Genomic DNA, 27,556 nt, shown 5'->3' on the forward strand with positions numbered 1-27,556 from the left:
CTCCTCCCCGTTGCTGCGATTTGTGTGGGTAAACGTGCGTCGCTGCGGTGTGGTCTTGTCTTTTATCGTGCCGGGGCATCTCTCTCTCGCTCTCTCTCTCTCTCTCGCTCTCTCTCTCTCTCTCTCTGGCAGGCCTTACTTAACCGATCTTTTCGGGGTTTTTTTTTTTCTTCTTTTCGCGCGCCAGTTGTGCGTTCTGCACACGCATCCCTTCGCCAAAGACGCCGCCGCCGCCATGTCTTCCCCGTCCTCTGGGGAACAGTACGAGGAGGAGGAGGACGGCGCGTACGAGAGCCAGGCCAAGCGGCTGAAACCCAGCGCCGCCGCCGAAGAGGGGGAGATCGAGTATGGGGCAGAGGAGGGCGAGAGCCGCCGGGAAAAGGCCGCCCCTCGCGCAGGAGGCTTCTCCGGAGGGGTAAGGAAAGCGGGCGCGGCGCACCCTCTTGGTTTTTTTTTTTTTTGTTTTGTTCCCGTCGCTCACAGGCTGGGCAGGGGGGACAGAGGCAGATGTCCAGGACGGGTTTACTCCGGTGCCGCCTCGGGGGTCTCTCCGCCCCAAGTAGGGGGAGAGCGGGGTGATGTTGGTGTCCGTTGAAGAGCCTGTGTGGATATCCTGGCCAAGGATTTAACGCATCTGGAAAGGGCTTGGTTTTTTAAAAAAAGACAACCTAGCTTCCCTCCCCCACCCCTTCCCCCCAAAAAAGCCGTGTGTTGTGGGCGGAAGCCTTAAGTACATTCCATCTTGATTTTTCAGAACCCAGAGAGGCTTTCTTTCCAAATTGTCCTTCGGCTAAGCATGTTCACAAGCCGAGCATATTTAAATCCTTGGCATCCCACAAATTGGGAACTATCGCTTTCAGATTTTAAGGAGATGAAAGTTGCGATTTTTTCTTCGTTCCCACAACTAATCCTGGACCTTAGTATATCCTATTCTGCCCTGTTTATTTTCCTTCCCTCATTCATCTCAAGAAGGGGAAGAGGGTTGGGAACTGGAAGCGGATAACTGTTGCTGTCCTTTTCCCCTTTGTTATTGGAGTTATATTTTCAGTCTTCTAACTAAGCTTCGTATTAAGGTCTGTGCTCTTGTGGGATGGGAGAATAATAGATTAGGACAAGAATATATTACAGTTGTCTGGGGTTCTTCATCTTTTCCTGCAGTATTGTACAGAGTATGTATTTGTTTTGTCTGTGTATACGTCATACTTATAAATAAATCAGTGATAATACTGCTTACAGCAGAGCCATTCAAGTCAGTGGCTTAGATGAGCTACAACTGTGTCTATGCAGAACAAATCAGCTTCAAAATGCATTATATTATATCCATACTGTTTTGGCTTTAAAGTACAGTATTGGAAGTGCTCTGAGCCCAGAAACAGAAGCTCAGCATGTTTGACCTTGGTAAATACCTGAAGTAATTGGGATCATGTTAGAATTCTCCAACAGCCTATTGGCTGTTTCAGATTTCAAAATCAGGCATTTCAACTGCAAAATATTTTGCAATTAATTTTATCTAAGCCATGGTCTATAATATGTGTTCTGTTCATCATTCTGACGTATGTTTTTTTTTTTATCTATATGTTACTGATTGAATTACAATTAGCTCGAATTCTCACAACCTGGTCATCATTATCTTGTTTACAGTACAGAATTTATCACTTTTCATTTTTACAGTTTTTACTCAGCAGAAAGGGGTTTGAAATTTTGTCTATCAACTAGAGTTAACTACTCAAAAACAAAATAAAACAGGTCCCAAACCAGTATTTGGAAGTGAGTCAGCAAGATAAAAATCTAGTTTGAAAATGGTCCAGATCCATTCTAGAGCTGCTGAAGAAGACCCTGAAAAAATCCTTCCCATGCATTGCTATGGGAAAGGCAGCTGAACAGTTTCTTAAAATGTTGCCCCCCTCCCCTTGTCCTGTGATACAGAGCTGTACATTCAGTTCCTAGTACTCACATATACAGGTGCAACACAAGGAAAGAGGGGAGATGCATATGCAACATGCTACATTACAATTCAGAAGGAAATACCACTACATGGCCACTGCTAGTACAGGTTCTGGAAGGAATTCAGGAACTGTGCTTTACTTGTCGTTTGTTTATGTGAAACATTAGCAAGAAGAATAAGCCATTCTAAGGCGAAATTCTCAGAAATGGAGGATAGGATAGGGAATTAATTTAATGCCTCACTGTCAGAAACAGACCTCTTACTGAGATATATACACTGTCCTGAATCATAGAATTCCAGGGTACAGTATTTGTATATTCTGAAGCAGTAACTGAACAGGACAAATCAGGTAAGTTTCAAACATTTACAATATTATTATAGTGAAGAAATTGCAGGGGTACGACAAGTATATGTTAACTGCATAATTCCACACATAAGCAACAGTCATGCTGTTTTGCCCATCCTTCAGATACAGTACAGTATACAGGTAGTCCTCAACTTACAACTGTTCATTTAGTGACTCTTCAAAGTTACAATGGCACTGAAAAAAGTGACTTATGACTGTTTTTCACCCTTACGACCTTTGCAGCATCCCCATGGTTACATGATCAAAATTCAGATGTTTGGCAAGTGGTTCATATTTATGACAGTTGCTGTGTCCCAGGATCATGTGATGTCCTTTTGCAACCTTTTGACAAGCAAAGTCAATGGGGAATCCAGGTTCACTTAACCATGTTAACTAACTTAACAATTGGGGTATTTTAACTTTTCTTAAGAGTTGGGTCCATGAATAGTTCTATTCTAAAGACAGCTGTCTGCTAACTTATTTTTTAATTTTTCATTTAATATATATGAATATTTTGATAAAACTTCTAATAACTTAACTTTATACATACATTGTTTCATAAAAGTGAAAAATGTTTTATTACAATCAAATCAGTTATTTTATTTTTGGTGATAGACCTCCAGGCAGTAATAATTTAAGTTACTCAAGAGGATACTATTGTAAACATAATCTTTACGGATTATTTTTTTGAACAAGAAATGTAGAGAATTGTTCATCTTTGAATGAGCAATTCTCTACATTTCTTATCTGCTTAGATTCTGGCTGTATTCTGGCAATTACAATGTATTAATTTCACAACTTTGTTGTTCTTTCTAGGTAATATTAAAGTAATGTATAATTAACTAACAGTTAAACTGGAAAAGTAAAAATAACCTAAAGTTTGTTGGAATGTAAAGTTGTGATTTAAAATTGGCTTTCATACCATAGTCCCTTCCCGTCTCTATTTTCTTTTTAATATTCCCACGGACATTTAGAATTGCCATTACTTGTGAAAAAGGAAAGTCTTAAAAGTAGCCAACATTAAAGCTAGAGCTTGAGAAAGCTAGAGCTAGAAAAAAATTTATTGTTATAACAATATTTAGGTTATAAATAAATGCAGTTAAACATGAAAGTAATTTGTAACTTCATAGTTCACAATATATTTGTTATAGTAAGATTTAAAAAAAAAAACTTAAAATGCTTTTATTAGGATGCAGGAGGCAGTCATCACAAAGTTTCCGTTTCTCCTGTGGTCCATGTCCGTGGTCTTTGTGAGTCAGTTGTGGAGGCAGACCTTGTGGAAGCTCTTGAAAAATTTGGGACCATATGGTAGGTTTAATGATTTTTTTAAAAAAAGTTATGATAGGAAACTGCATTTTGCTGTGGCTCTATTTATATAAAAGGCTAAGACAATTTTTATGTCTTGTTGACATGATCTAGTTCAAGCTGTTAAATAAAAGTCATCATATTTATGGCATAACATTATCCACAGATCAGGTCAATAGATTTGAATGATGAAGCTATGATTAATTATTCTAAACAATCTACAAAATCAAGGCATGTTTGGATATAATGTGTAATGTCACTTAATGAATTATTTTTCTAAACTGAATAAAGAACAAGATGTTTAGGAGGATTCTTCATATTCTGAATGTTGAACCAATCTGATTCATGTTCACTGATCCTTGCCCCCAGACATATGCAGATTTTGTCAAATTAGTGAAAAATATTCCATGACAAACTCTGAAATAATTTAGACCTGTTTTATATATATTGTTTTTTATAATTATGTTTCATAGCAGTTCAGTTAAAACAGTAATGTACAAAATTTAAAAGTTTATGTTATACTCAAAGTTGTCATTGGCTTTTAAGAAATGAAATTGCTTTTTTTCTGCATTTGGCAGTAAAAATTTTATATTAAGTTATATAAGTTTTGCTTAGTTTAATCGCTAAATTAAATTATGATAACTAATTAGTTGTTTTGCTGCTTTTTTCCTATAGTTATGTGATGATGATGCCATTTAAACGCCAAGCTTTGGTAGAATTTGAGGATATTGAAAGTGCCAAAAAGTGTGTTACTTTTGCAGCAGATGAGCCAGTATACATAGCAGGACAGCAAGCATTTTTCAATTACTCTACAAGCAAAAGAATAACTCGTCCAGGAAACACTGATGACCCATCTGGTGGGAACAAAGTTCTGCTGTTATCAATTCAGAATCCTTTATATCCAATTACTGTGGTATGTCTGTTTTACAGCATAAATCTCAAATACTTGGTGTTTTATATTGTCCTATACTATGATTGCTTGTGGCTAGCTTGCACCTCTCTGCCTGTTTTTTACATTGGCAGGATCTCAGATTGTTCCTTCTGGTTTATATTGAATGTGAAAGCATCTTCATATATATGCATGTGTTTTTTTCAGTATACTTTGTTCTGTAAAACTGGGAAAGTATGCTCTCATTTACGTAGCAACAATATTACTTTGGATATAGAAAATTATTTGGCTGAACTATAAAATTAGCAATTAATCATTTTTTTGCCTGTGTTACAGTGTTTGCAAGTCATTTAAGCAACCCATAGCTTATGGGAAAAGAGATAGTGATGAAATAATTTCCTGTTTAACAGCATCTTGTAATATAATATTTATTAGAGTTCTCAGTACCTTATGCTTTTTCTATATTCAGATTTCATTTCCTGTTTTTGTTAGTTACTTTTGAGAGTCTGTCCTCTAACTTCAGTGGTCTTAGTGAATCTCAAATGGTTTTAAGTTTCTGTAAGTAAAATATTCTTTTTTTCTACCAAACTCAAAGCTAAATGATTTAAAAGTAAATATTTAATACAGGTTTAGTATGGAAAGCTGTTTTTCATTTTGTCTTAACTTCCTTCTCATGGAAATGAACATATATGACTCAGAATTGAACTGTGGAGTCTTTGATGTTTTCTGAACCTAGTCGTTTACTGGCAGACATTTCAGTACCCAATTAGATAATCATCAGTGCGTTGATGATGTTACCTAGTCAGGTAATGAAATATCTGCAAGTAAACAACCAAGGTCAGATTGCACTGAGGACTCCACACTTCCTTCTCATTACTGGATTCATTGTCTGTTATGACTGAAAGTACTGTATTTTTTGGAGTATAAAATGCAAATTATTTTTTAGGGAGGAAAACAAGGGGGAAAAAATTCTGCCTCTGCCTACCAGCATCCATTGGTTAGCATCCTTGCAGCAAACAGGAAATAGCCTGGTCAGCTTCAGCATGTTATCGCAGCCTGATTCAGCATAAGCAGCTGATTGGCGGTTGGATCGGCCTCCCAGAATACTGCCAATCATCTGTTCCAGGCTGTGGGGTGCCGCCTCCATGTGTCACGCTTTTGGCCTCTGTGTGTTGCATTTTCAGCCTCTGTGCGTCGCGTTTTCAGCCTCCGCATGCTCCATTTTAGATCTGTTCCAGGTTGCCAGGATGTCACAGCACATCGTCGCTGATCCCCACCACCTGGAACCGACTGAAAATGCGTCACGTAGAGGCCGAAAACGGGGCATGCGGAGGCAGAAAATGCGACACACAGAGGCAGAAAACAACCAAAGGGTGGGGACCGGTGGGTGGGCAGGACTTCAGCAACATTTGGTGTATAAGACACACTGCAATTTTCACCCAATTTTAGGAGGGTGGAGTGCATCTTATACTCTGAAAACTACGGTATATAAGTTCCATAAATCAATAAATAACTGCATTTCTATGTAGGAAGCATGCAAATGAAAACCATTATATTATGTAATCCCATTTTAACATTATTTAGAATTAATAATTATGAACCATAGTTTTCTTGTGTAAAGTGAAGGATTCAATTATGGTATGTGAAATGAAGACAGTTGTGGAAAGACTTCCCAGGGGGCCAGGACAGTCTGCTTTTGGAAGCAGAGTTCTGTTTAATTTGAGTTAAATTCAGTTCTCATGATATTATAAATATATACAGTACAAATATATATAATTTTAACATATTGCTGCTTAGATCTTGTAACTTTTCTAAGAACAGTCCTGTAATCTCTCCGTTCCCATAACCCATGCCAAAACGAGGTCCCGATGGGGTGTATCATACTGGAGGTGATTAATGGACTGGGGTAAGACCCCACTTTCTCTCCATATGCATCTTGCGTCCTTCCTTGCCATCTTTGCTATTTTTTAAATTAAATTTTAATATTAATATTTATTATTTTAATGTTTTAAATTTTTATCTTGTTACTTTTATTTGGTTGTGAGCTGCCTACAGTCACCTCTAGATGTGATTGGTGGCATAATAAATAAATAATTAAATAAAGTGATAAAGTTATAATAGATTAGTTCAACATTTTTCAGCATAATTTGGAAAGGAAATAATTATTTTCCCTTAATTTTGTTCTGTTCTACTTTATAAATGGTACAAATATTGGGCATACTAACTTTGCATACTTACCAGTGCAGCATGCAAAATATTTGAAGTATGTATAGTGAAACTGAATTTAAACTTTCTTTTCTGAATTGCATTACAGTATTTTGTCAGAATGGCTTTTTAATAGTTGTATATATTTTTATTTGTTAACATTTTGAATAATCTTGTAAGATAAAACAACTGCTTTGTTTTGTAGGATGTCTTGTATACAGTATGTAATCCTGTTGGGAAAGTACAACGTATTGTCATATTCAAGAGAAATGGAATACAAGCCATGGTTGAATATCCTTTTACTACTCTTCTAATAGAAGAGAAATATGTAGCTCAATGTTGAACTGTGGAGTCCTTGGTGCTCTCTGAGCTTGTCTGTTCCATTGCAGATGTTTTGTTACCCAATTTTATTACTATATTGTTATGTTATAGCACAGGAACTTACCAGAAAGCTTATTTATTTGTTTGTTCTGCATTTATATTTATGCAATCACTGAATTAGAACAACTCGCAGTAGTTTACAGACAAATGCCATCCCCAATGCAAGTTATAACCCAAAGGAGTTTTTTCAAAAGAGAGCTAAACTTTCGTGGTGTTTTTTCTGAACTGAACTGAACTAAAGCTTCTTGGATGAAAAGTGAAATGTTTTCAAAGAAAAAAAAAAACCCAAGAAAATATAGTTGCCTTTTGGAAAAGCACCTTTGGGACAACCATGACCTGGATCAATAAGAATCTCTGTAGATAGAAATAATGGCCATAAATTATTCCTTGAATGCTCTGTAGAACAATTTTATTTTGACATCTACTGGCAGTGAGATCAAGATAGATCTGAGCCTTTGTAGGCCTGAATCAGTAGAGTTAGCCTTGCAGCTTATGAAAAAAATAATGCATAAAATTAAACTTAGAAGAAAGACTATGACTTTCCTCAAATTTGTCTCCAAGTGTATCAGAATTATACATGAATAAATTAGAAATAAACATTGCATTATGTATAAAATAGGAAAGAGGACTTCAGGAATATAGGACTTGGTTAGATTTTTTTTCTTGCAATCTTAAAATCTAGTTAAATTTTTGAAAAACATACATTTAAAACAGAGTTATGAATTCTGAAATGTGAAGCACTGACTCTAGCTCTTAATTTGTTCACAAAGAAATAAAAGAACCCCAGACTTTCTCCCTTAGCAATGTAATGTACACTGAAAGTTATTTCATTCTTGGTATTGATAACAACTGAGATATTTAATCCTGGCAAACACCAAGAAATCTACCAGCAAATCTAGATTTACTGTTGTCAGTACCTCAATTAAATGGATTCTGAGTGACTTCTTGTACAGCTACAGAGTTCTCTTCTGAAATATTTTGTCTTGTAATAACTTTATTTTAAAGACTAACTAAAGATCCTTAACATGTCTTATGTTTGAATCAGTTCTTTGTGCTCAAAAAGCAAAAGCTGCACTCAATGGAGCGGATATATATGCAGGATGCTGTACATTAAAAATTGAATATGCAAGGGTAAAGTTTATATCTTCTTAAGCCTCTCTCTTTTTTAGAAGAAAAAGCAATGATTAAAGTTCACTCTTTTGCTTCTATCTTAACAGCCAACTCGACTTAATGTAATTCGAAATGACAATGATAGTTGGGATTATACTAAGCCATATCTGGGCAGACGAGGTAAGTGTTTGGGTAATTGTATCTATCATATACATATACATATGCAGAGAGTTTCTTTAATGCAGTAGTCATTTCAAGCCAAATATTTCTGGTGGAACTTTTGTTAAAGCTTTGTAATCCTGGAAAAGAATAACTTTCAACACTAGAGTCCCCTGGTGATATACTGAATTGTTTAGGCCAAGAAGGAACCCATACATGCAAGCATGCTTGCAGTACAAGGATTTGCATTTCTCCAAGCAGCTCTCACTCTTTGGAGGAGAGGACACTGATGCAGACTTTTCCTTACAAACTACAAACTTGCACACTGCTTCTCCATGGAAAGGAATTTTCCCATATGGTGGACAAGGCATTAAGAAGGATAGAGGACTCCAGCAGGCTGACTCTACACTTCATCATGCACCACATCGGCATCATCAAATGGCCCTCTGAAAAACCTCAGACTTGCAATTCACCTTGACTGCATACTGCATGCATCATCACCACAAGCATGTCAAGAAGGATACTTACAATACTTCTGATTTCATGAATGCCATGGTAGACTGTACCCATTATAATCAGCTTGCATATGGTTCCAGTCTTATATCCCTAGAACAAAACAGTATAATATGGAAGATTCCAAGTCTTGTTTCTCTCCTGTACATTGTGGTAATTGTTTTGGTTGTATGTAAGATAGGTTTTCCAATGTAAATGTTGTCTAAAGCATCATAACTACTTTAAAAATAAATTGCAGCAACCTGTCAGGCAAGTTCCTCAGGTTTCACTACATTACCCAAAGTATATTCCATTTTTTTTAACTGCAAACCTTAACAGGGACATTGTTTGCATCAGTAAAAGAACTTGCATGAAAGTGTAAAAAAATCTTATTCTGTACTTCTCTGTAATTTCTAATGACGTGTATAATTTGCTGTGTATACTTTTTGAAAATTTAGGCATTAATGGCAGGAAGTTGGGAAACTTATCAAGGTAGAGTATTTAGCAAATTTTGAACATGAAACAAGATTTGACTTTTTAATAATTACCACATGGTTGGATTTTTTTAGGTATCATTTTGACTGTGAAAATGTACTATTAATATTAGGCCTTGGCTTGCCTTTTAACTATTATCTAAAAGTTGCATTTTATAGATAGTGCTTTGATTGTGAAATGTACTATTAATATATAAGCTTTGGAATGAAGAATTAAGTATTTGTAAAAAGTTAATAAGGGGGCTATGCTATTGGTTAGCAGATTATTCAACCGCAATGCTATGGTAAAATTTAAATTTCGTTTCGAATTGCCAGATAACATAAGTATTTACGATACTAAGTTCACACATTCAATTCAGATTCTGTTTAGGGACTGTGGCCTGTCCTGGTAAATGCAACTGTGGAAAATAAGAAACCTTTCCTTGAAGGAAAATAACATAGCTGTATCAAAAATTTGATGTTTATTGTGACATTTGACTTTTCTTTGAATAGTAAGTCCTGTTTCTTATTTTTAAAATTTTTGAACATCATTTCAGTTCTCAAGAATGGATTTGCTTATGTGGCACTGAGATGTCTTTGAATATGTGCACTTTGTTGTTTAAATACACCCACAAAATTGCTTTTCCTTGAATTAATTGAGGTGATTCCTATTCCCAGACAGGAGTAAGTACTATTAATATTACCATAGCTAATTCTCAGTTTACAACCATTTGTTCAACAACTGTTTAAAATTATGATGGTACTGAAAAAATGGATGCCCATGACTGAAATTATAGTTGTTGCAGAATTCCCCATAATGTGACCAAAATTAGGGTGCTTGGCAGCCCACCCACACTTATGACTGTAGCCATGCTGCAACTCCCCCACTCACCTGTCTCCCCATCATTAATGCGCTTTTGGTTCTTATGTACAGTGGTGGTACTCATCACCGGTGATACTGGGGCAAAAATGACGTTTCTTCCTTTCTTCAAATAATACATCCATTCTTGCGAGACCTGAGGTAGATTTCTGAAGGATCATGAGAATGGGGTGTGTGACTACGGGAAGAAGGTCTCGAACTGCCAGCACCAGCCTTGCATACAGTACAGTTAGGGCATGCCTTGTTAGGAGTAAAATGGTGAAGATCAGTTGGGGCGTGGCAGAACCTGTGAAGGACAGGACTGTGGGGGCAACTGGAACTTTGCACAATGGTGCTGGGCTGACTGGCCATGGAGTGGGGCTTGATGCAACATTTCTCAGTTGCAGCTGTAGTGCTGGGTTGAAGTAGAGACTGGAGTCGATGGCAGCTGGCTGAGACTGTTGAAGACCCCCATGCCTCTGCTTCAGTCTCAGCCCTGCTGCTGTTGCTGCCAAATAGCACTGTCCAGTGTAGCTCGAAGAGTATAGAATAGATGGTGGGGAGGGGGCGGGGGGGAGATAAGTAAGTGAGAGAAGTTGCAATACCCCTATTGTTGTAAGTGCTGCTGGACCAAGTGGAGTAGCTTTGTGTCATGCTGCCGGGATAGGCTGAGACTTCTAGGAGCAACTGCAGTTTTGCACCACACTGCAGGCACCCCCTCCAACTTTGGTGTGGCTTGTGCCAGGCCTCCCCCACCCCTCTGCTTACCTGGGATTCCCTCTGCTTAACCTGTGTTTCTCAGTTAATTGAGTGCTAGGATTACAGTTGCTAATTCACATGATATCTTGCTTTATGAGGGCATTGCTTAGTGATGAAATTTGGGTTCCAATTGGGGTGGTAAGTTGAAGACTATCTGTATGTAGCATTACTTTAAATTGTAATGGAAAAACTTGCACCACATTTTCTGTAGATAGACAATTATAGCTTTTTATTCTGATAATTAACAGTTAATAAAAGCTACTGTCTTTATCAATTTTAATGAATCATCAGAGAACTTAATGTGAGCAATAAACCAATTGCCAGTGAGTGGGCAACTTCCTCAATATAAAAAATCACTCATTTATTTTGAACAATACTCATCAGTACAATGAGGCAGTACTCACTGAGCTTCTTAATATTCTCTTAGGAGAAGAGTGATAAAAGTGTCTCAGAAACAGGTTACTTTCTGTGCCTCTTCTCTTCTCTTCCCAGCCAATGCTTTTGGCTGAATTAATCACTGTAGGTTTTGTTACATTGGTATCTTGACCTTATTTCAGAAATATTTAAGATTTTTTTTAGCCTTATAATTCTCTGATAAAGTTGGCTAATCTTGTCTAGGCTTTGAAGCTAAGCAGCTTGGTGGGGTCAATACTGTCATAGGGATCTGTCAGTTTAGACCATGCTGCTAATCTGAACAAAAAAAAACCCAGACTATGGCAAGAGGAGACCACTTTCATGTTAACAAGAAAGCTACCTGTGCATGTGCATGAAATCACCAGAAATCAAGCACAACTTCGGAGTTTTTATGTTTTACATTAAGCAGATAATTTTGAATATTTGAACCGGTTTGGTTTTCCTTTTTTCATCCAGGATATTGTGTTACAGCATTACACTCAGGAACCTAATACTGTATAAATATGCTAGCTGAAATCTTGTCAGTTGTATTGCATGTAGATCCTGTTAACGCTATATTGTAGAGTACGGAAATAGAGCAGTTTACCAATGCATACTTTATAGTTACATAGAAATATGTATCAGCCAAATATGATAACATACCCATGGATGGCATTTTTCTCTCTGTTGTTTTTAGTCAAGGTGTACATAGCTATCAAGAGTAGTACTATCTTCATTTTTCTTTAAACAGAGAATTTTTTCATTTTTCAGTTGTTGGTCAGAAATTATTTTTAATTCTCCAAATGATTTTTTATATATCCTGTTTCCCCCAAAACAAGACATCCCCTGATAATAAGCCCAATCGGGCTTTTGAGCACATGGCAGTAAGGCCAAGCACTTATTTCAGGGTTCAAAAAAAATATAAGACAGGGGCTTATTTTGGGGAAAACACGGTAGCTGTAATGTGAACATAAAATCTAGTGGATGTTTTCATAGGAAGGATGATGTGATTTTTATTACTATGTTTTATGAATCTTAGAGTTGGAAGGGATCTTAGAAGTGTTCAGTACAGAATCCATTGCAGCATCTCTGAGGAATGATTGTTTTTAAAAATTAAATATATGAGAAGAGATTATCAGTGGTGGATCAATTACATCTAAGCCAAACAATTAACAATATATCTAATATAAGGAAAAAAGTAATTGCCATGCTCTGTTTAGCTGTACAATGATAACATTATTTATAAACTTTTTAAGCCTGTTTACCAATATATTGTATAGCCAGTTTAGCTCATTCTTTTAAATTAAGGTCTTATGGTTTGATGTACTTTTTAAAATTGAGTCTTTCCATTCGCCCTATAATGAAGTCCCTAAGAATAATTAATTGTATTGTAGGAAACATTCAAATATCTTGATTCTTAACTAGATTTCTTACAATGGTTATGAACAATTTATTTGTGCCTTCAAGTCATTGTTAACTCCTGGCAGTTCCCTAGTTCCTTCAGTTTTCTGGACAAGGTTTTTTGGAAGTGGTTTGCCATTACCTGCTTCCTAAGGCTGTGAGAGTGACTGTCCCAAGGTCACCCATCTGGCTTTGTATCTTAAGATGGGACTAGAACTCATGATCTCATGGTTTGTGGCCTAATGCCTTAACCACTGGCTCTCATATTAATATCTCAATATCAGTTAAATATTAAACAGGATATTATTAGCAGGCATTTTCCTTATTTCATACTTATTCATCTTTTACCAAAATAAGTCAAAGTAATATCCATGTAAAAGATTTGTAGTTGACATACAAAAATATTCTTCCTCACTTTTGTTTTGAGGACTTAATTTTTTTATCTAATGTTTTCATTTTCAAAAAGTTGCCGTAACAAAATTGTGGACCTTGGAAACAAACTTTTAACTTTGTTATCAAAGCTGAGTTTTCAACCCATGCTGATTTTAATAGGATCCGTGTAAAAACATATTTTCCCATTTAAATAAATACTATCTTATCTATGCTGAATGTTTCTTATTTCTCAGAGTTTAGCAATCAAAATATTGACACTTCAAATTATATAATAAAACAATCAGCAAATGTTAATGATAAATGCCATTGCAGTAGATGTTTACTGGTTGCTGCTTTCATCCAGTAGTGTTGACCCCTTGATTAACTTTATATTCTTGTATAAAATGAAATTTGCTGAAAACTTCTCATTGTTAAAAGTTCGATTTTTATTGGCATTATAATATAGATTGTATAATAATAGTGTAGCGATGTATAGTTTTCTCAGCACTTTCCCATTAATAGCTGTTGATGTATGTTAAAAAAATTATGATCCTCTCTGTTAACTGATTATGAAACCATGTAATACAGGTTGTTGTTGGATTATGCTGAAACTTCTTGAAAAGAAGCCCTCTTTGAAAATATGTTGCTGTTGAAGCTAATAGTGTGATTCAGGTACTGTCCTTCGAAAGTACTGCATTTACAGCTTGATTTTTATGAGTAATTATAGTGTTAAGACACCTGTACAGTTTTCTTAGGTTTAAAATGTCAAATCTTTCTGGATGTGATTTTAATAACAACAATATTTCTGGTGTCCTAACAATAATTCTGGTGCATTTTTGTATTAGAACAAGTCAATCTAAATGACTATCTGACCAAAATATGCAAATGTATAACCTTAAAAATATCTGGTTACCATACTGTTAGAAATATAATATTTGACTGGTGGACATGTGATCAGATCTAGCAGAGTTGCTGTTAAGTTTTAATCGGAAAACACATTATTTTAGTTGATAAAATTTTAATATTTTGAGAAGATTTATTATTTTAAAAAATCAATACTCTCTTATTCTTTAGATAGAGGGAAAGGCCGACAGAGGCAAGCTATTTTGGGAGAACATCCCTCATCATTTAGACATGATGGCTATGGTAAGTTCCTTTTTTATGAATTTAATTTCATAAAAATTATTCATAAATCTCTGGGGATTTATACTGAAAACACACCTGTTTCTGCCATTATCTATGTCTTCTGCATAAAAGAAATTACTCTCATTGCTACATAGAAGGGATAATCTTAATTTTTAGGTTAAAGCAGTTGTTTAGTTTGTTACAATTCCCTGGCTTATATTTTTATCCATAAATTATAGCCAGTTACCGGGGTTTTTAGGATAGGTGAGGGTTTTTTTAGCTTTCATTTTTAAAAAAGCCATCACAATTCTTCATTGCAGATTTTATCACAATGGAACACTATTACAAAAGTTAAAAATAGATAAAGTACAGTGATTGCCAGTTTGAATCTTGTGGTTTGTGATCTTAGAATTTTTTCAAGGTGAACTGTTCCTTGTGAGCATTTGGAGAAAATGCATTACTTTAATTAAATAATAAAAAGTTTTCCTAATGGGGTTCTGTTTTGATAGATTGATGAGTCCTTTGTAATAGAGCCTTGAAAACTAAAATATATTAGTAACTGGTGTCAAATTTTGATTTGGTTCTCAAATAAGATAAGTTCTGCCATTCTATTAGAAGTTTTACTGTCAATTATAATTCAGTTAGAAACATATCTTGAACTTAACAAGATTATTCAGTAGTATTGCTGTATATTAAAAAGGTTCTGGGAATCAAAGCCATAAGTTCTATTTTATATTATTTAAAAGTAAGTTTTTTTTTAGTTTTTTTTTGGTGGAACATTGCTCATTTAGTACTCATTGTTGAGTATTGAGTATTAAATAGGTTCAAGGAATAAAAGCAAAGCTGCAAGGTTTTTTTTTACAAATAGTCCTTGATTTATAACCTCCAACAATGGACTGGTAGTTCCAGTGCTAAGCAGTGCAATTGTTAAGTGAGTCATACAGTTGTTAGGGAGATTTGGCTTCCTGCATTGGTTTTGTTTATTTGTGAAATTTATTAGCCACCCATCTTGCCACACAGTAATTCTTTTAATTACTTTGCTTGTCTGAAGTCAGCTGAGAAGGTTGCTGCCAAAAAAGCCAACACAGTTCTAGGCTGCATAAACAGAGGGATAGAATCAAGATCACGTGAAGTGTTAATACCACTTTATAATGCCTTGGTAACGCCACACTTGGAATACTACATCCATTTTTGGTCACCATGATGTAAAAAAGATGTGGAGACTCTAGATAGAGTGCAGAGAAGAGCAACAAAGATGATTAAGGGACTGGAGGCTAAAACATAGGAAGAACGGCTGTAGGAACTGGGTATGTCTAGTTAAATGAAAAGAAGGACTAGGGGTGACATGATAGCAGTGTTCCAATATCTCAGGGGCTACCACAAAGAAGTGGGAGTCAAGCTATTCTCCAAAGCACCTGAGGGCAGGACAAGAAGCAATGGGTGGAAACTAATCAAGGAGAGAAGCAATCTAGAACTAAGGAGAAATTTCCTGACAGTTAGAACAATTAATCAGTGGAACAACTTGCCTCCAGAGGTTGTGAATGCTCCAACACTGGAAGTTTTTAAGAAGATATTGGATAACCATTTGTCAGAAGTATTGTAGGGTTTCCTGCCTAAGCAGGGGGTTAGATTAGAAGATCTCCAAGGTTACTTCCAAGTCTATTACTCTGTTTTTCTGTTTTCCGAAATGTGATCATGTGATTCCCTGGTGTTGCAACTGTTGTAAACATGCCAGTTGCCAAGCATGCAGACCGTGATCACATGACTCGGGGATACTGGAACAGTTGTAAATGTGATGACAGCCCCCCCCCCCCCCCCCAAGATAGGAAACATGACTAATTCTATTTTTTTGCAAGGCCACATTAACAGAACCTTGAAAATCTGAAGATATAGACTTCCTATCATCCATTTTTAAATGCTTGATCATTAGGGCAGACCCTCACTAAGTTTCATTCTCTGACCATTAAGTTAGTAGTGGCTCTTGCCTCTCTTGTCTGATTGTTTCCTAAATAGCATCTTTTCCCTTTGTGCTCCAAGGTCATCCACACATTCCATTAGGAACTGGTCATAAATTACTTTTTTCGGTGCCATTGTAACTTCAAATATTACTAAATGAATGATTGTAAATCACGGACTACCTGTAGAGAGATAATCCTCGACTTACAGCCATTCGTTTAGTGACTTTTTGAAGCTACAAAAGCACTGAAAAAAGCGATATGACCGGTTTTCACACTTACAACCATTGCAGCATCCCCATGATCACATGATTAAAATCTGGACACTTGGCAACTGGCACGTATTTAAGACAATTGCCCTGTTTCTGGGTCATGTGATCACCATTTGTAACCTTCCCAGCTGACTTCCAACAAGCAGAGTCAATGGAGGAAGCTTTATTCACTTAACAACCTCATGATTCACTTAACAACTGCAGTGATTTGTTTAACAACTGGCAAAAAAGGTAAAATGTGGCACAACTCATTTAACAACTGTTTTGCTTAGTAATACAGATTTTTGGCTCAGTTGTGGTCATAAATTGAGGATTACCTGTATTATTAAAAACTGAGTTTTATTATTTAATGAAACATCACTAAATAAGACATTTTTCTGTGATTATTTTGTAATGCTATATTTAGTTGATCCATTGTATACTTAAATATTCTAAACTTATTAACTAGGGAGTATTTTTTTCTTTAGGATCACATGGTCCTCTGTTACCTTTACCAAGTCGATATAGAATGGCATCTCGGGATACTCCAGAGCTTGTTGCTTATCCACTTCCTCAAGCCTCTTCATCTTACATGCATGGAGGAAACCCCTCAGGATCTGTTGTCATGGTCAGTGGGTTGCACCAGCAGAAGATGAATTGCTCAAGAGTCTTCAACTTGTTCTGTTTGTATGGAAATATTGAAAAGGTAAACTAAATGCCTAGCAATGTGACTGTAAAGCAAAAATGCATTACAATTACCCCACAAAAATTAGACATGTGGCCTCTGAATACTGTTAAATTGAATTGTAATTTTATTATAGTATAATGGAATAATTGCATTAATACTAAAGTGGAAGCTTTTGTTTTAATTGATCTCGCGCAGCTTTTTAGCATTCAAGTGACCACCAAAAGTTCAAATGCAGCCATTTGTCTGAAAAAGCTTGTGTATGACTTTTTAAAAGGACAGTAAATATCTTTGAAGACAAGTCAATGTTATTTATCTTCCAACTGAAATTGAAAAATGTCCTATCGTCCTTTAAATTGAATTTATATATAATTTAAAATATTACAGGTGAAATTTATGAAGACTATTCCAGGCACTGCATTAGTGGAAATGGGTGATGAATATGCTGTTGAAAGAGCAGTCACACATCTCAATAATGTCAAATTATTTGGGAAGAGACTAAATGTTTGGTAGGTGTGCATCACAATTTTTATTTTAATATCAATACCAATATAAAATATAATGTGTTAAAATGTGATTTAGAAAATTTAATTTAGTTTGGGGAAAATCCCTTTTTGTACATTTACAAAATGCCATTTGACTCTTCATTAATTTGCAACCCCAGAGGGTCCTGGAGGAATGGATTATCTGGAAGTGGATTATTTTCAGTCGGGTTTCAGGCTCAGATATGGCACTGAAGTCTGAAACTGCATTGGATGCACTCATGGATGATCTCTTGTGGGAGCGTGATGGATGTGGTGCTTCCATCCTTGCTCTTCTTGACTTCTCTGTGGCTCTCAATAGTATTGCCCATGGTATCCTTTTGGGCCAACTTAAGGAATTGGGGTGGACAGCATAGTTTTGTGCTGGTTCACCTTCTTCCTCCAAAGCAGGTCCCAATAGATGTTAATAGGGAGTGAAAGATCCAGCTCATGGCCCTCCTTTGTAGGGTGCCATGGGTCAGTGCTCCTTTCACTTCTTTTTTTAATATCTACATGAAACTGCTGAGACTGGATGAGATATCACCAGTATACTGACAATATGCAGCTATCTGTCTTTATAGCAGTGGATGTCCTTTCATGGTGCCTGGAGGCTGTGGGGGTATGGTTAGGGGACAACAGACTTCAACTGAAACCTGGTAAAACAGATTGTCTGTGGGTTGACCTCTCTGTATCCAGGAGTTTATCATCTTAGGTCCTGGATGAGGTTGGACCACCTGGTGAATACCTTGGGTGAATACCTCAATGAGCAGGTGGCAGCCATGGCCAGGAGGGCCTTTGTCAACTCCACATTGTGTGCCAGTTATGCCCCTTCTGGGAGCCTTCTGCTCCATCACTCATGCCCTGCTCATCTCCCCATTGGACTATGCAATGGGGAGTGCAATGCGCTCTATGTGGGGCTATACTTGAAAAGTATCCAGAAGCTTCAGCTGGCGCAGAATGCGGCCGTGCAAGCCATACTGAGTGCTATAAGAAGGGCACATATAATGTCTTTGCTCTGTGAACTGCACTGGATGCCAGTTTGCTTCTGGGTCCAGTTCAAGATATTGGTGGCCACCTATAAAGCTTACATGGCATAGGGCCAGGTTACCTACGGAACAAGCTTCACCATATCACCCTACCCCATCCCACTTATTCAGGCAGGGAAGTATGCTGCAGACCATGTCTATCAAATAATTTTGATTGACAGAGTCTAGGAAGAGCACCTTCTCTGCTGATGCCCCTGCATTGTGGAACATCCTGTCCTCAGGTGATGAAAGCCCCCAATATTTTGACCTTCCACAAAGTGGTCAGAACTTGGCTGTGTGATCTTGTGTAGAGGACACAGAGTCCCATACTACTGTAGAGCTAGCTGGTTCCGTGAAAATCCCTACTCACCCCTGTATTAACAACAGCTTAACCCACCCACCCACCCCCAATTTTGGAATGTTTCACCTTTTGAAATTTTATGTTATTTTTTTAAATTTATTTATTTTATTTATTTATTTTATTAGATTTTTATACTGCCCTTCTCCCACTGGACTTAGGGCGGTGAACAGCCAAGAATAAAAACATCACATACAAAAATTTAATTTTTTTTTTAAAAAAAGAATCAAACAAATTTTGGCCCAATAAATTTAAAACACTCCAACTAAAATCAATTAACAATTAAAAATATCTAAAGGGGGGGGGCCTTAAGCCAGCCCAGTTTGATGAAATAAAAAAGTTTTAAGGGCACGGCGAAAAGCACGAAGATCTGGGATCCTACGTATCTCCGGGGGCAGGTCGTTCCAGAGGATAGGTGCTGCCACAGAGAAGGCCCTCCCCCTGGGGGTCGCCAGCCGACATTGTCTGGCCAATGGCACCCTGAGGAGTCCCTCTCTGTGGGAGCGTACTGGCCAGTGGGAGGCTATCGGTGGCAGAAGGCGGTCCCATAAGTACCCAGGCCCTAAGCCATGGAGCGCTTTAAAGGTAGTAACCAACACCTTAAAGCACACCCGGAAGACCACTGGGAGCCAGTGCAGCTTGCGCAGGAGGGGTGTCACATGGGAGCGCCCCATCGCTCCCATAATCCCCCGCATGGCCGCATTCTGTACCAGTTGGAGCCTCCGGGTGCTCCTCAAGGGGAGCCCCATGTAGAGAGCATTACAGTAGTTCAGGCGGGAGATGAGTGCCTGAGTGACCGTGCGTAAGGAGTCCCGATCCAGAAAGGGACGCAACTGGCGAATCAAGCGGACCTGATAAAAAGCCCTCCTGGCCACGGCTGTCATATGCTCTTCTAAAGACAGCCATGCATCCAGGAGGACACCCAAGTTGCGAGCCCTCTCCGTGGGGGCCAGTAATTCGCCCCCAATAGCCAGCGATGGCACCAGCTGGCTATATCAGGACGCTGGAAGCCACAGCCACTCGGTCTTGGAAGGGTTGAGTCAAAGCCTGTTTCTCCCCATCCAGACCCGCACAGCCTCTAGGCACCGGGACATCACTTCAAGGGCATCATTGGGATGGCCTGGGGTGGAGATGTACAGCTGAATATCATCAGTGTACTGATGGAACTCCACCCCAAAACCACAGATGATCTCACCCAGCGGCTTCACATAAATGTTGAATAGGAGGGGTGAGAGGACTGACCCCTGTGGCACCCCACAAACAAGGCGCCTCGGGGTCTACCTCTGCCCCCTTGCCAACACCGACTGCGACTGGTCAGAGAGATAGGAGGAGAACCACCGTAAAACGGTGCCCCCCACCCCCAACCCCTCCAACCGGCGCAGCATGATATCATGGTCGATGGTATCAAAAGCCGCTGAGAGGTCTAACAGGACTAGGATAAAGGAACAACCCCTATCACGAGCCCTCCAGAGTTCATCCACCAATGTGACAAATGCCATTTCCGTGCTGTGCCCAGGCCTGAAGCTGGACTGGAGTGGATCTAGATAGACAGCTTCATCCAGGTACTGCGGAAGCTGTCACGCCACCACACTCTCAACAACATTCGCCACAAAGCGAAGGTTGGAAACTGGACGGTAGTTAGCCAAAACAGCCGGATCCAGAGAGGGCTTCTTGAGGAGGGTCCTCACCACCGCCTCTATCAAGGCGGCAGGCAAGACACCCTCACTCGTTAATAGCATTAATAATTCCCTGCAGCCAGCCTCGCGTAACCTCCCGGGAGGCCAGCACCAACCAGGAGGGACACGGGTCCAATAAACATGTGGTCGCGTTCAGCCGTCCCAGAATCCTGTCCACGTCCTCGGGAGCCACAGGGTCAAACTCCTCCCAAATAACATTCTCAAGACCTGCCTCCATCATCCTGCCTGAGCCTACCCAGTCAGAGACCAAGCCTTCCCGAATTTGAGCGATTTTATCGTGCAGATACTGCACAAAATCCTCAGCTCGACCCTGCAAGGGATCCTCCCACGCTCCCAGATGGAGAAGGGAGCGGGTCACCCTAAACAGGGCGGCTGGGCGATTATCTGCAGATGTGATAAGGGTGGAAAAATAATTACATTTTGCCGCCCTTATCGCCACTAGGTAGGTCTTAATGTGAGACCTCACCAGTGTTCGGTCAGATTCGGAACGGCTGGTCCTCCAACTGCTCTCCAGGCATCTTTTCCGGAGCTTCATTTCCCTCAGCTCCTCGGAAAACCAAGGAGCCAAGTAAACTCGGCAACGGGTCAGAGGCCGCAAAGGCACGACTCGGTCCAAAGCGCCAGCGGCCGCCCTGTCCCAGACGGCCACCAGCTCTTCAGCCGAGCCGTGAATCAGAGCCTCAGGAAATGGCCCAAGCGCCGTCTGGAACCTATCAGGATCCATCAGGCACCTGGGGCAGAACCACCTAGTCTGTTCCGCCTCCCTGCGGTGGGGTGTGGCAGTTAGAAAGTCAAACCTAAGAAGGGAATGATCTGACCATGACAAGGGCTCAATCACTATATCCCCTATCTCAAGATCATTCATCCACTGACCAGAGACAAAAATCAAGTCCAGAGTGTGTCCTCCCATGTGAGTAGGGGCCATGAATTAATTGGGTCAGGTCCATGGCCGTCATGGAAGCCATAAACTCCTGGGTCGCCTCAGATGCTTCTCCGACAGATGGCAAATTGAAGTCCCCCATGACCATAAGCCTGGGGGTCTCGACCGCCACCTCGGCAATCACGTTGAGCAGCTCGGGCAGGGCCGCTGACACGTGGCAGGGAGCCAAGTACATAATCAGCAAGCCCATCTGCCTCCCATGTCCCCACTTCACAAGGAGGGACTCACATCCGGCTATCTGAGGTACAGTGGCCTCCCTCGGAACAAGTCCTTCCTTTACAAGAACCGCCACCCCCCCACCCCCCGCCCCTTCCCTGGGACCTCGGCTGATGGAATGCATAGAAACCCGGTGGGCACATCTCAATGAGGGGAACCCTCGCACCTGGCCCAACCAGGTCTCCGTAATACCCACCAGGTCCGCACCCCCCTCCTGAACCAGATCACAAATGAGGGGGGCTTTATTTACCACGGACTTGGTGTTGCACAACATCAACTGAAGGCCCGGGACCTGAGGGCCTGCACCACCCGGGGAACGAGAAGAGCATTGGGGACCGGGGCATGCCACCGCTTGCAAACAGCGGTGTTTGCTGTTTTTTTAAAATTTTTAAATTTTAATCTTAAATTATTCTGATTTTAATGTTAATTTTATTCATTGTATTGTACACTGCCGAGAGCATCTCTCTGAGGGGTGATTAAGAATATGAAAAATAAATAAATAGAGTAGAGTAGAGTAGAGTAGAGTAGAGTAGAGTAGAGTAGAGTAGAGTAGAGTAGAATAATGGACGACTAGACTAGACAGGAACAGGAACAGGAATAGGAATAGAATACTGTATTTGATCAAATGTGATTAAACACACAAGGAATTTGTTTCTGGTGCAGAAGCTCTCAGTATATATGCAAAGCAACAGAGTATTTACAATCATAATTTCATTGACCTTCCCCTGTAATTTGATAAAAGAGTATTTTACTGTAATAATTGGAAGGTAATCAATCTATTAAATTATATTAGAGTATAATTAAACTTTACAGGCTAATTAAGTAAAATTTTCTGATTTGAATGTGAAGGGAGTTTTCTTGTCTATTTTTTAATTGCAGTGTATCCAAGCAGCATTCAGTTGTTCCTAGTCAAATATTTGAGCTGGAAGATGGGACAAGCAGTTATAAAGACTTTGCAATGAGCAAAAACAATCGTTTTACAAGTGCTGGCCAAGCATCCAAGAACATCATCCAGCCACCTTCTTGTGTATTGCATTACTATAATGTACCCCTATGTGTGACTGAAGAGACCTTTGTAAAGGTAAGAATAGACCATGGTTTTAAACAATAATCAAGCTACAAAATCTAATTCTTTTTACATCTTTTTACATATCTTTTTATAGCCTGTCAATTTTATCTACTTTTCTGTCAGTCTCAGTTGTTCTTTCATAACGCATTTTAAGGATAGTCTATCTATAATGGCAGATATTCTTAAATTAATTTCTGAGTCGATTGTTCACAAATATTGTTCAGTATGCCTTTATAATTTAAAATATATGATTAAAGTATTTTGCTCCATTCTGTATTAGTAATCAAATGTTCTCCTGTAATTATAATCTTTAGTTCCTTTTTGTTCTATCCAGCTTTCAACCTTCAAAGTCTGATTTCTTTTTAGAATTCAAAACAATGACATTTTCCCATGGGAAGGATTATTATAATGAATGTCAAAATGTTATTTATCCATCTGTACTCTTAATTCATTTACCCCTTCTCAAAATGAACATTCTATTCACCATTTTGCTGTTTATTTAAAATTTAATAATTTTATTTATTTTTTTAAGTCCTTAATCTTAATCTTTAAAATTTCTTTTGCTGGGGACTAAAGGGAACTCACCTGTTGAGTGCTGTAAAACTTGCCTCTCTGAAGGTTCCTAATAGCTGAAAAACAATTAGGTAATTGCAAAAAAGATTTTAAAAAATGAGGCTTGACCGAACTTTGTGTCTGTATAATTGTGGCTACATTATGATTGTGAGCTTGATTGAAATCCCTCAACTTTCAGTCATTCAGTTTACAAACTGACTGCAAAAGTTATGGTTTCTGCTATCTACTCACAAGGAGCGGCTGTCTGGATTGCAATTGCTCCTTTTTTCGAAATGATATTGCCATCTGGAATCCACCCTCTGGCTGCCAATCTGACTGCAGGAGCAGTCCTTCAGGGACATCTAGTTTGCCATAAATCCTTACAGGAAGTTCAGGGGCTGCATCCTCTTGAACTCCCCCACCTATCTCCCTTTATCTCTGCCCTTTTGGCTGCCCTGCACAGCAGCATTCCTCGGTGCTGGTGGCATAGGAGTTGAAATAGAAAGCTGTGCTTCTGCTGCTGTCAGGCCTCTACTTCAGACCCAGTGCTGCCGTAACTTTGAATTGTCATTAAGCAAGAATTACCTGAAATTGTTTATTATTAATTTATTATATTTCTACCCTGCCACATTGTAATAATTCAATATCTGTTCTTTCAATCTAGGAGAGCCATGATATTTATTTATTTAACCAATTTTGTTGTATATATTATGTACAATGACAATAAAGGCTAAACTATGGAAGTATTTCATAACGATGTATCTGTGAATCACTAGCATTCTTGCTGTTTAGCAACTATGTTTTCTTATTGTTACAGTTGTGTGATGATCATGAAGTCCTATCTTTTATCAAATATAAAGTATTTGATCCAAAACGTAAGTAAATATTACTTGAAGGAGAACACTGTCAGTGGATATTAGCCATGATTGGGTGTGCTTATGGGGTTCTCATGAGCAGTTTTTTGGAGGAGTATTGGATTAAATATGCCTTTAATGTGATAGAAAACAATTTCACATTATTTAAAAAAATATTTAAAAACTCCTAGGTAAATGATTCTGACAGAGAAAAATAAAGCAAAGCAAAACATTTTAATTCTTTGTTTGCCAGCATCAGCTAAAACACTTTCTGGTCTCTTGGAATGGGAATGCAAGACAGATGCAGTGGAAGCTCTTACAGTACTCAATCACTACCAGATAAGAGTGCCTAGTAAGTATCACTGTGAAATAATCGTCACATCATGCTTATTGAGGATGTATTAATTTGATAATGTTGGACTGGGAAGTATAATTTGCAGAAATTAGCATTCCTAATGCCTTTGGGCCTACTGCATTTTAATCTATTTCATTGATTGATTGACTGGCTGACTGACTGACTGATTTATGAAAATTTATATGGCTAGCCAGCTAATTCTAAATGACTCCTGGCAGTTTACAAAGATAAAACCCAGTATAAAAACAATACAGAAGCAATAACCCTCCCCTGCCCTCTCCCCATGGCAAAAACAATCAAATCTACCATTTGATGGGCTCCATATTACTCTTTTGCCCCCAGGCCCATTGGCAGAACCAGGTCTTTAGGGCCTTTCAAAAGAGTGCCAAAGTGGTGACCATCTTTATCTCTGCAGGGATGATGTTACAAGAGGGAGAGAGAGACCACGGAGAAAGCCATTTTTGGTCCTGCTAGATGGACCTTGGGAGAGGGTTGTAATTTTGTTCTGTATTGGTCAGAGATTTTCTCTAGGTGTTTACATTTGGAAAACACTGCTATAAATCCTCAGCATACCTTAAAAGCTAGTTAAGAAAGCATGTTAAATATCAAGTAGCGAGAGAAATTTGCTTTAGCAATTATGATAATACAATTTGTTTTAGCCATTATGATAAAGCAATATTATGAATTATTTTAATAAGTGCATTAGAAATAAATATATACACACATACTTGCATAGTGTTTATTAGATAAATATATAGAGAGAATTGTAACTCTTTACTGTATGATAGTATTATCAATTATGATAAAGATGCTTACACTTACATCTGAGTCTAAAACAGAGGCAAACAACAAATTTTGCTCCTATGTTGTAAATGATTAGCTTGACTGAGAAAGAATAATCTCCCCGTTCTATGATATAGTCCAATAATTTTTAAACTTGGTGGTGTAAATGACAAATTAATTTGTGGACACCCCACTCCAGTAAAAAAAAAATTGGATTAGTGTTCAGCAGAAAGTAAAGTATACTGTTTTTACTAATTCCATTTTGATCTACGTATCAAACAAAATAGTGTTAGAATCTTGCAATTCATAAAATGCAACCTTTTAATTAGAAATAAACAATCCAATTTTCTTGAAAAAGCTAACCAGGCAGAGCAGGAGCAAGTATTGCCAATGAGCCTCTTTGCCTGTGTAAGATATAAGATTGTCCTCTGCATTGCTCTCATTTGTGCTTGAGCGTGCCAGCTTGTCTAGACAGTGATTCAGCTTTGATGCACAAGCTCTCGTACAGTTGTGACTTCCTTCTGATTTTTTCATGGACTCCTAAGGAATTGTGACCTACTGTTTAAACCTATGACATTGTCCATTTTCGAAGACTCGATAACTTAGTATTAGAAATAAACTGATCTACCCCATGCAATTGTCCTAACAGCATTGGTGGTTTTATTTGCAAACTAAAATACTGCATTTTCCCAGCAAGAAGGTACTGCATTTTGAATGTTGCATTCATGTGATGTTTCTGTCACAGAAATGTGACAGGTAAATTGCTCTCCAGAATAAAAAAATAAATAAGCCATATTTCTATAAAACTGTTTATAGAAAATTACCTCAAAATTGTTTCCTATTTTCCATCTTAATTTGTATCACTTTAGTTTAAAACTACAATTTCATGATTGAGCAGGCTATTTTAAAGAGTAAAACTTATAGTATTTTTCTAACTCTTGAGTTTCCTTTTGCATTTTACAGATGGCTCTAACCCATATACCTTGAAGCTTTGCTTCTCTACTTCTTCCCATCTGTAGACAAAGGCGGCGTGTTAAGAACTCCATTTGCCTTTTATTTACAAATGTGAGATGATACGTGGTTCATTGATTCTAAAATATTTGCCCAGTTTCCTTGTTTCAGTTTAACTGGTTTATTTGTTTTGTAATACATGAATGTGTTTAAATGCCAAATGTTTCTTTTTTTCCCTCAAAAAAGTAGGTATACCAGTGTATAATATAGTGCATATTAACCCATATAACTGTTAACTACAGGGTTTGACTGCCTTGGTAGTAGCGTGTGCATATGAATTGGATACAGGTCTTGATTTTAAACCAGTTTTCCATATCACAGTAACATTACCATTCCATTTACAGTAGTTATTTTTCATTTTGGTATAAATGCAAAAAGGATAATTATTTTAGGATATTAGTTGTAAAATTCATGGTTACTATTACTATTATAAATTGTATGTGTTACAACAGTTCTAAGATAAAATACATGTATAAATTCTTTCCAAATTACACATACTGATTTTTAGTAATGTAATATATGATTTTTAAAAAGAAATTTCATGAGAAAAAATTAATACCCTTTTTGCAGAATGGAAGGAAACTTATTTTTAAAAATTGCCTTTTCAGAATTATTTTCGTTTATATTAGCATGACGTCCTTATTGCTAATCCTGGCCTGGAAACTATTGCAAATAAAAATAAAGACTCAAGTCTGAATAACACGTTTTCTGTTTTCTTCACTTTAACCATGTTGTTATAAAATGAAACCAGTAATGATTAGAGGTGATTTTAGGAAAAGGGGTTGATAGTACTTTTCAACTTGCTTCCAGAGTCCAATGCAATATTCCATTATTGTTTTGGCTAAATAGCTGATTTGCATTATCTCCCAAACAGCCACCAGAGGGAAGTATATTATTGTAGGGATGTCAAACATCCTTCATATAAAAACCTGTTTAGATATCCCCTGGTCAAAAAGGAAGAAAACTCTATAATGTATGCAAGGTTGTGCAAATTATTTGTCTATGTGTTTTTATTTGTTGAAGATGATTTGAAATGTCAATTGTGCTCTGAGAAGCACAGGCGCAAAAAA

At 38.1% G+C, this 27,556-nt stretch overlaps 1 protein-coding gene across 1 annotated transcript; it reads left to right on the forward strand.

The window, feature by feature from the left end:
* HNRNPLL (heterogeneous nuclear ribonucleoprotein L like) lies at nt 1-27,186 on the forward strand. The gene is made up of 13 exons (XM_034427471.3): nt 1-415; nt 3,481-3,599; nt 4,272-4,509; nt 6,896-6,981; nt 8,106-8,202; nt 8,289-8,361; nt 14,164-14,235; nt 16,909-17,126; nt 17,493-17,614; nt 22,742-22,943; nt 24,301-24,358; nt 24,591-24,689; nt 26,439-27,186. Exons 1-13 carry the CDS (start codon nt 236-238, stop codon nt 26,492-26,494), a joined length of 1,620 nt encoding a protein of 539 aa, XP_034283362.1. The 5' UTR covers nt 1-235; the 3' UTR covers nt 26,495-27,186.
* The last annotated feature ends 370 nt before the right edge of the window (nt 27,187-27,556 follow it).

The sequence above is a fragment of the Pantherophis guttatus genome, chromosome 1 (genome assembly GCF_059756535.1).
Source record: "Pantherophis guttatus breed Tessera chromosome 1, ASM5975653v1, whole genome shotgun sequence".
In the NCBI taxonomy this organism is placed as follows: Eukaryota; Metazoa; Chordata; class Lepidosauria; order Squamata; family Colubridae; genus Pantherophis; species Pantherophis guttatus.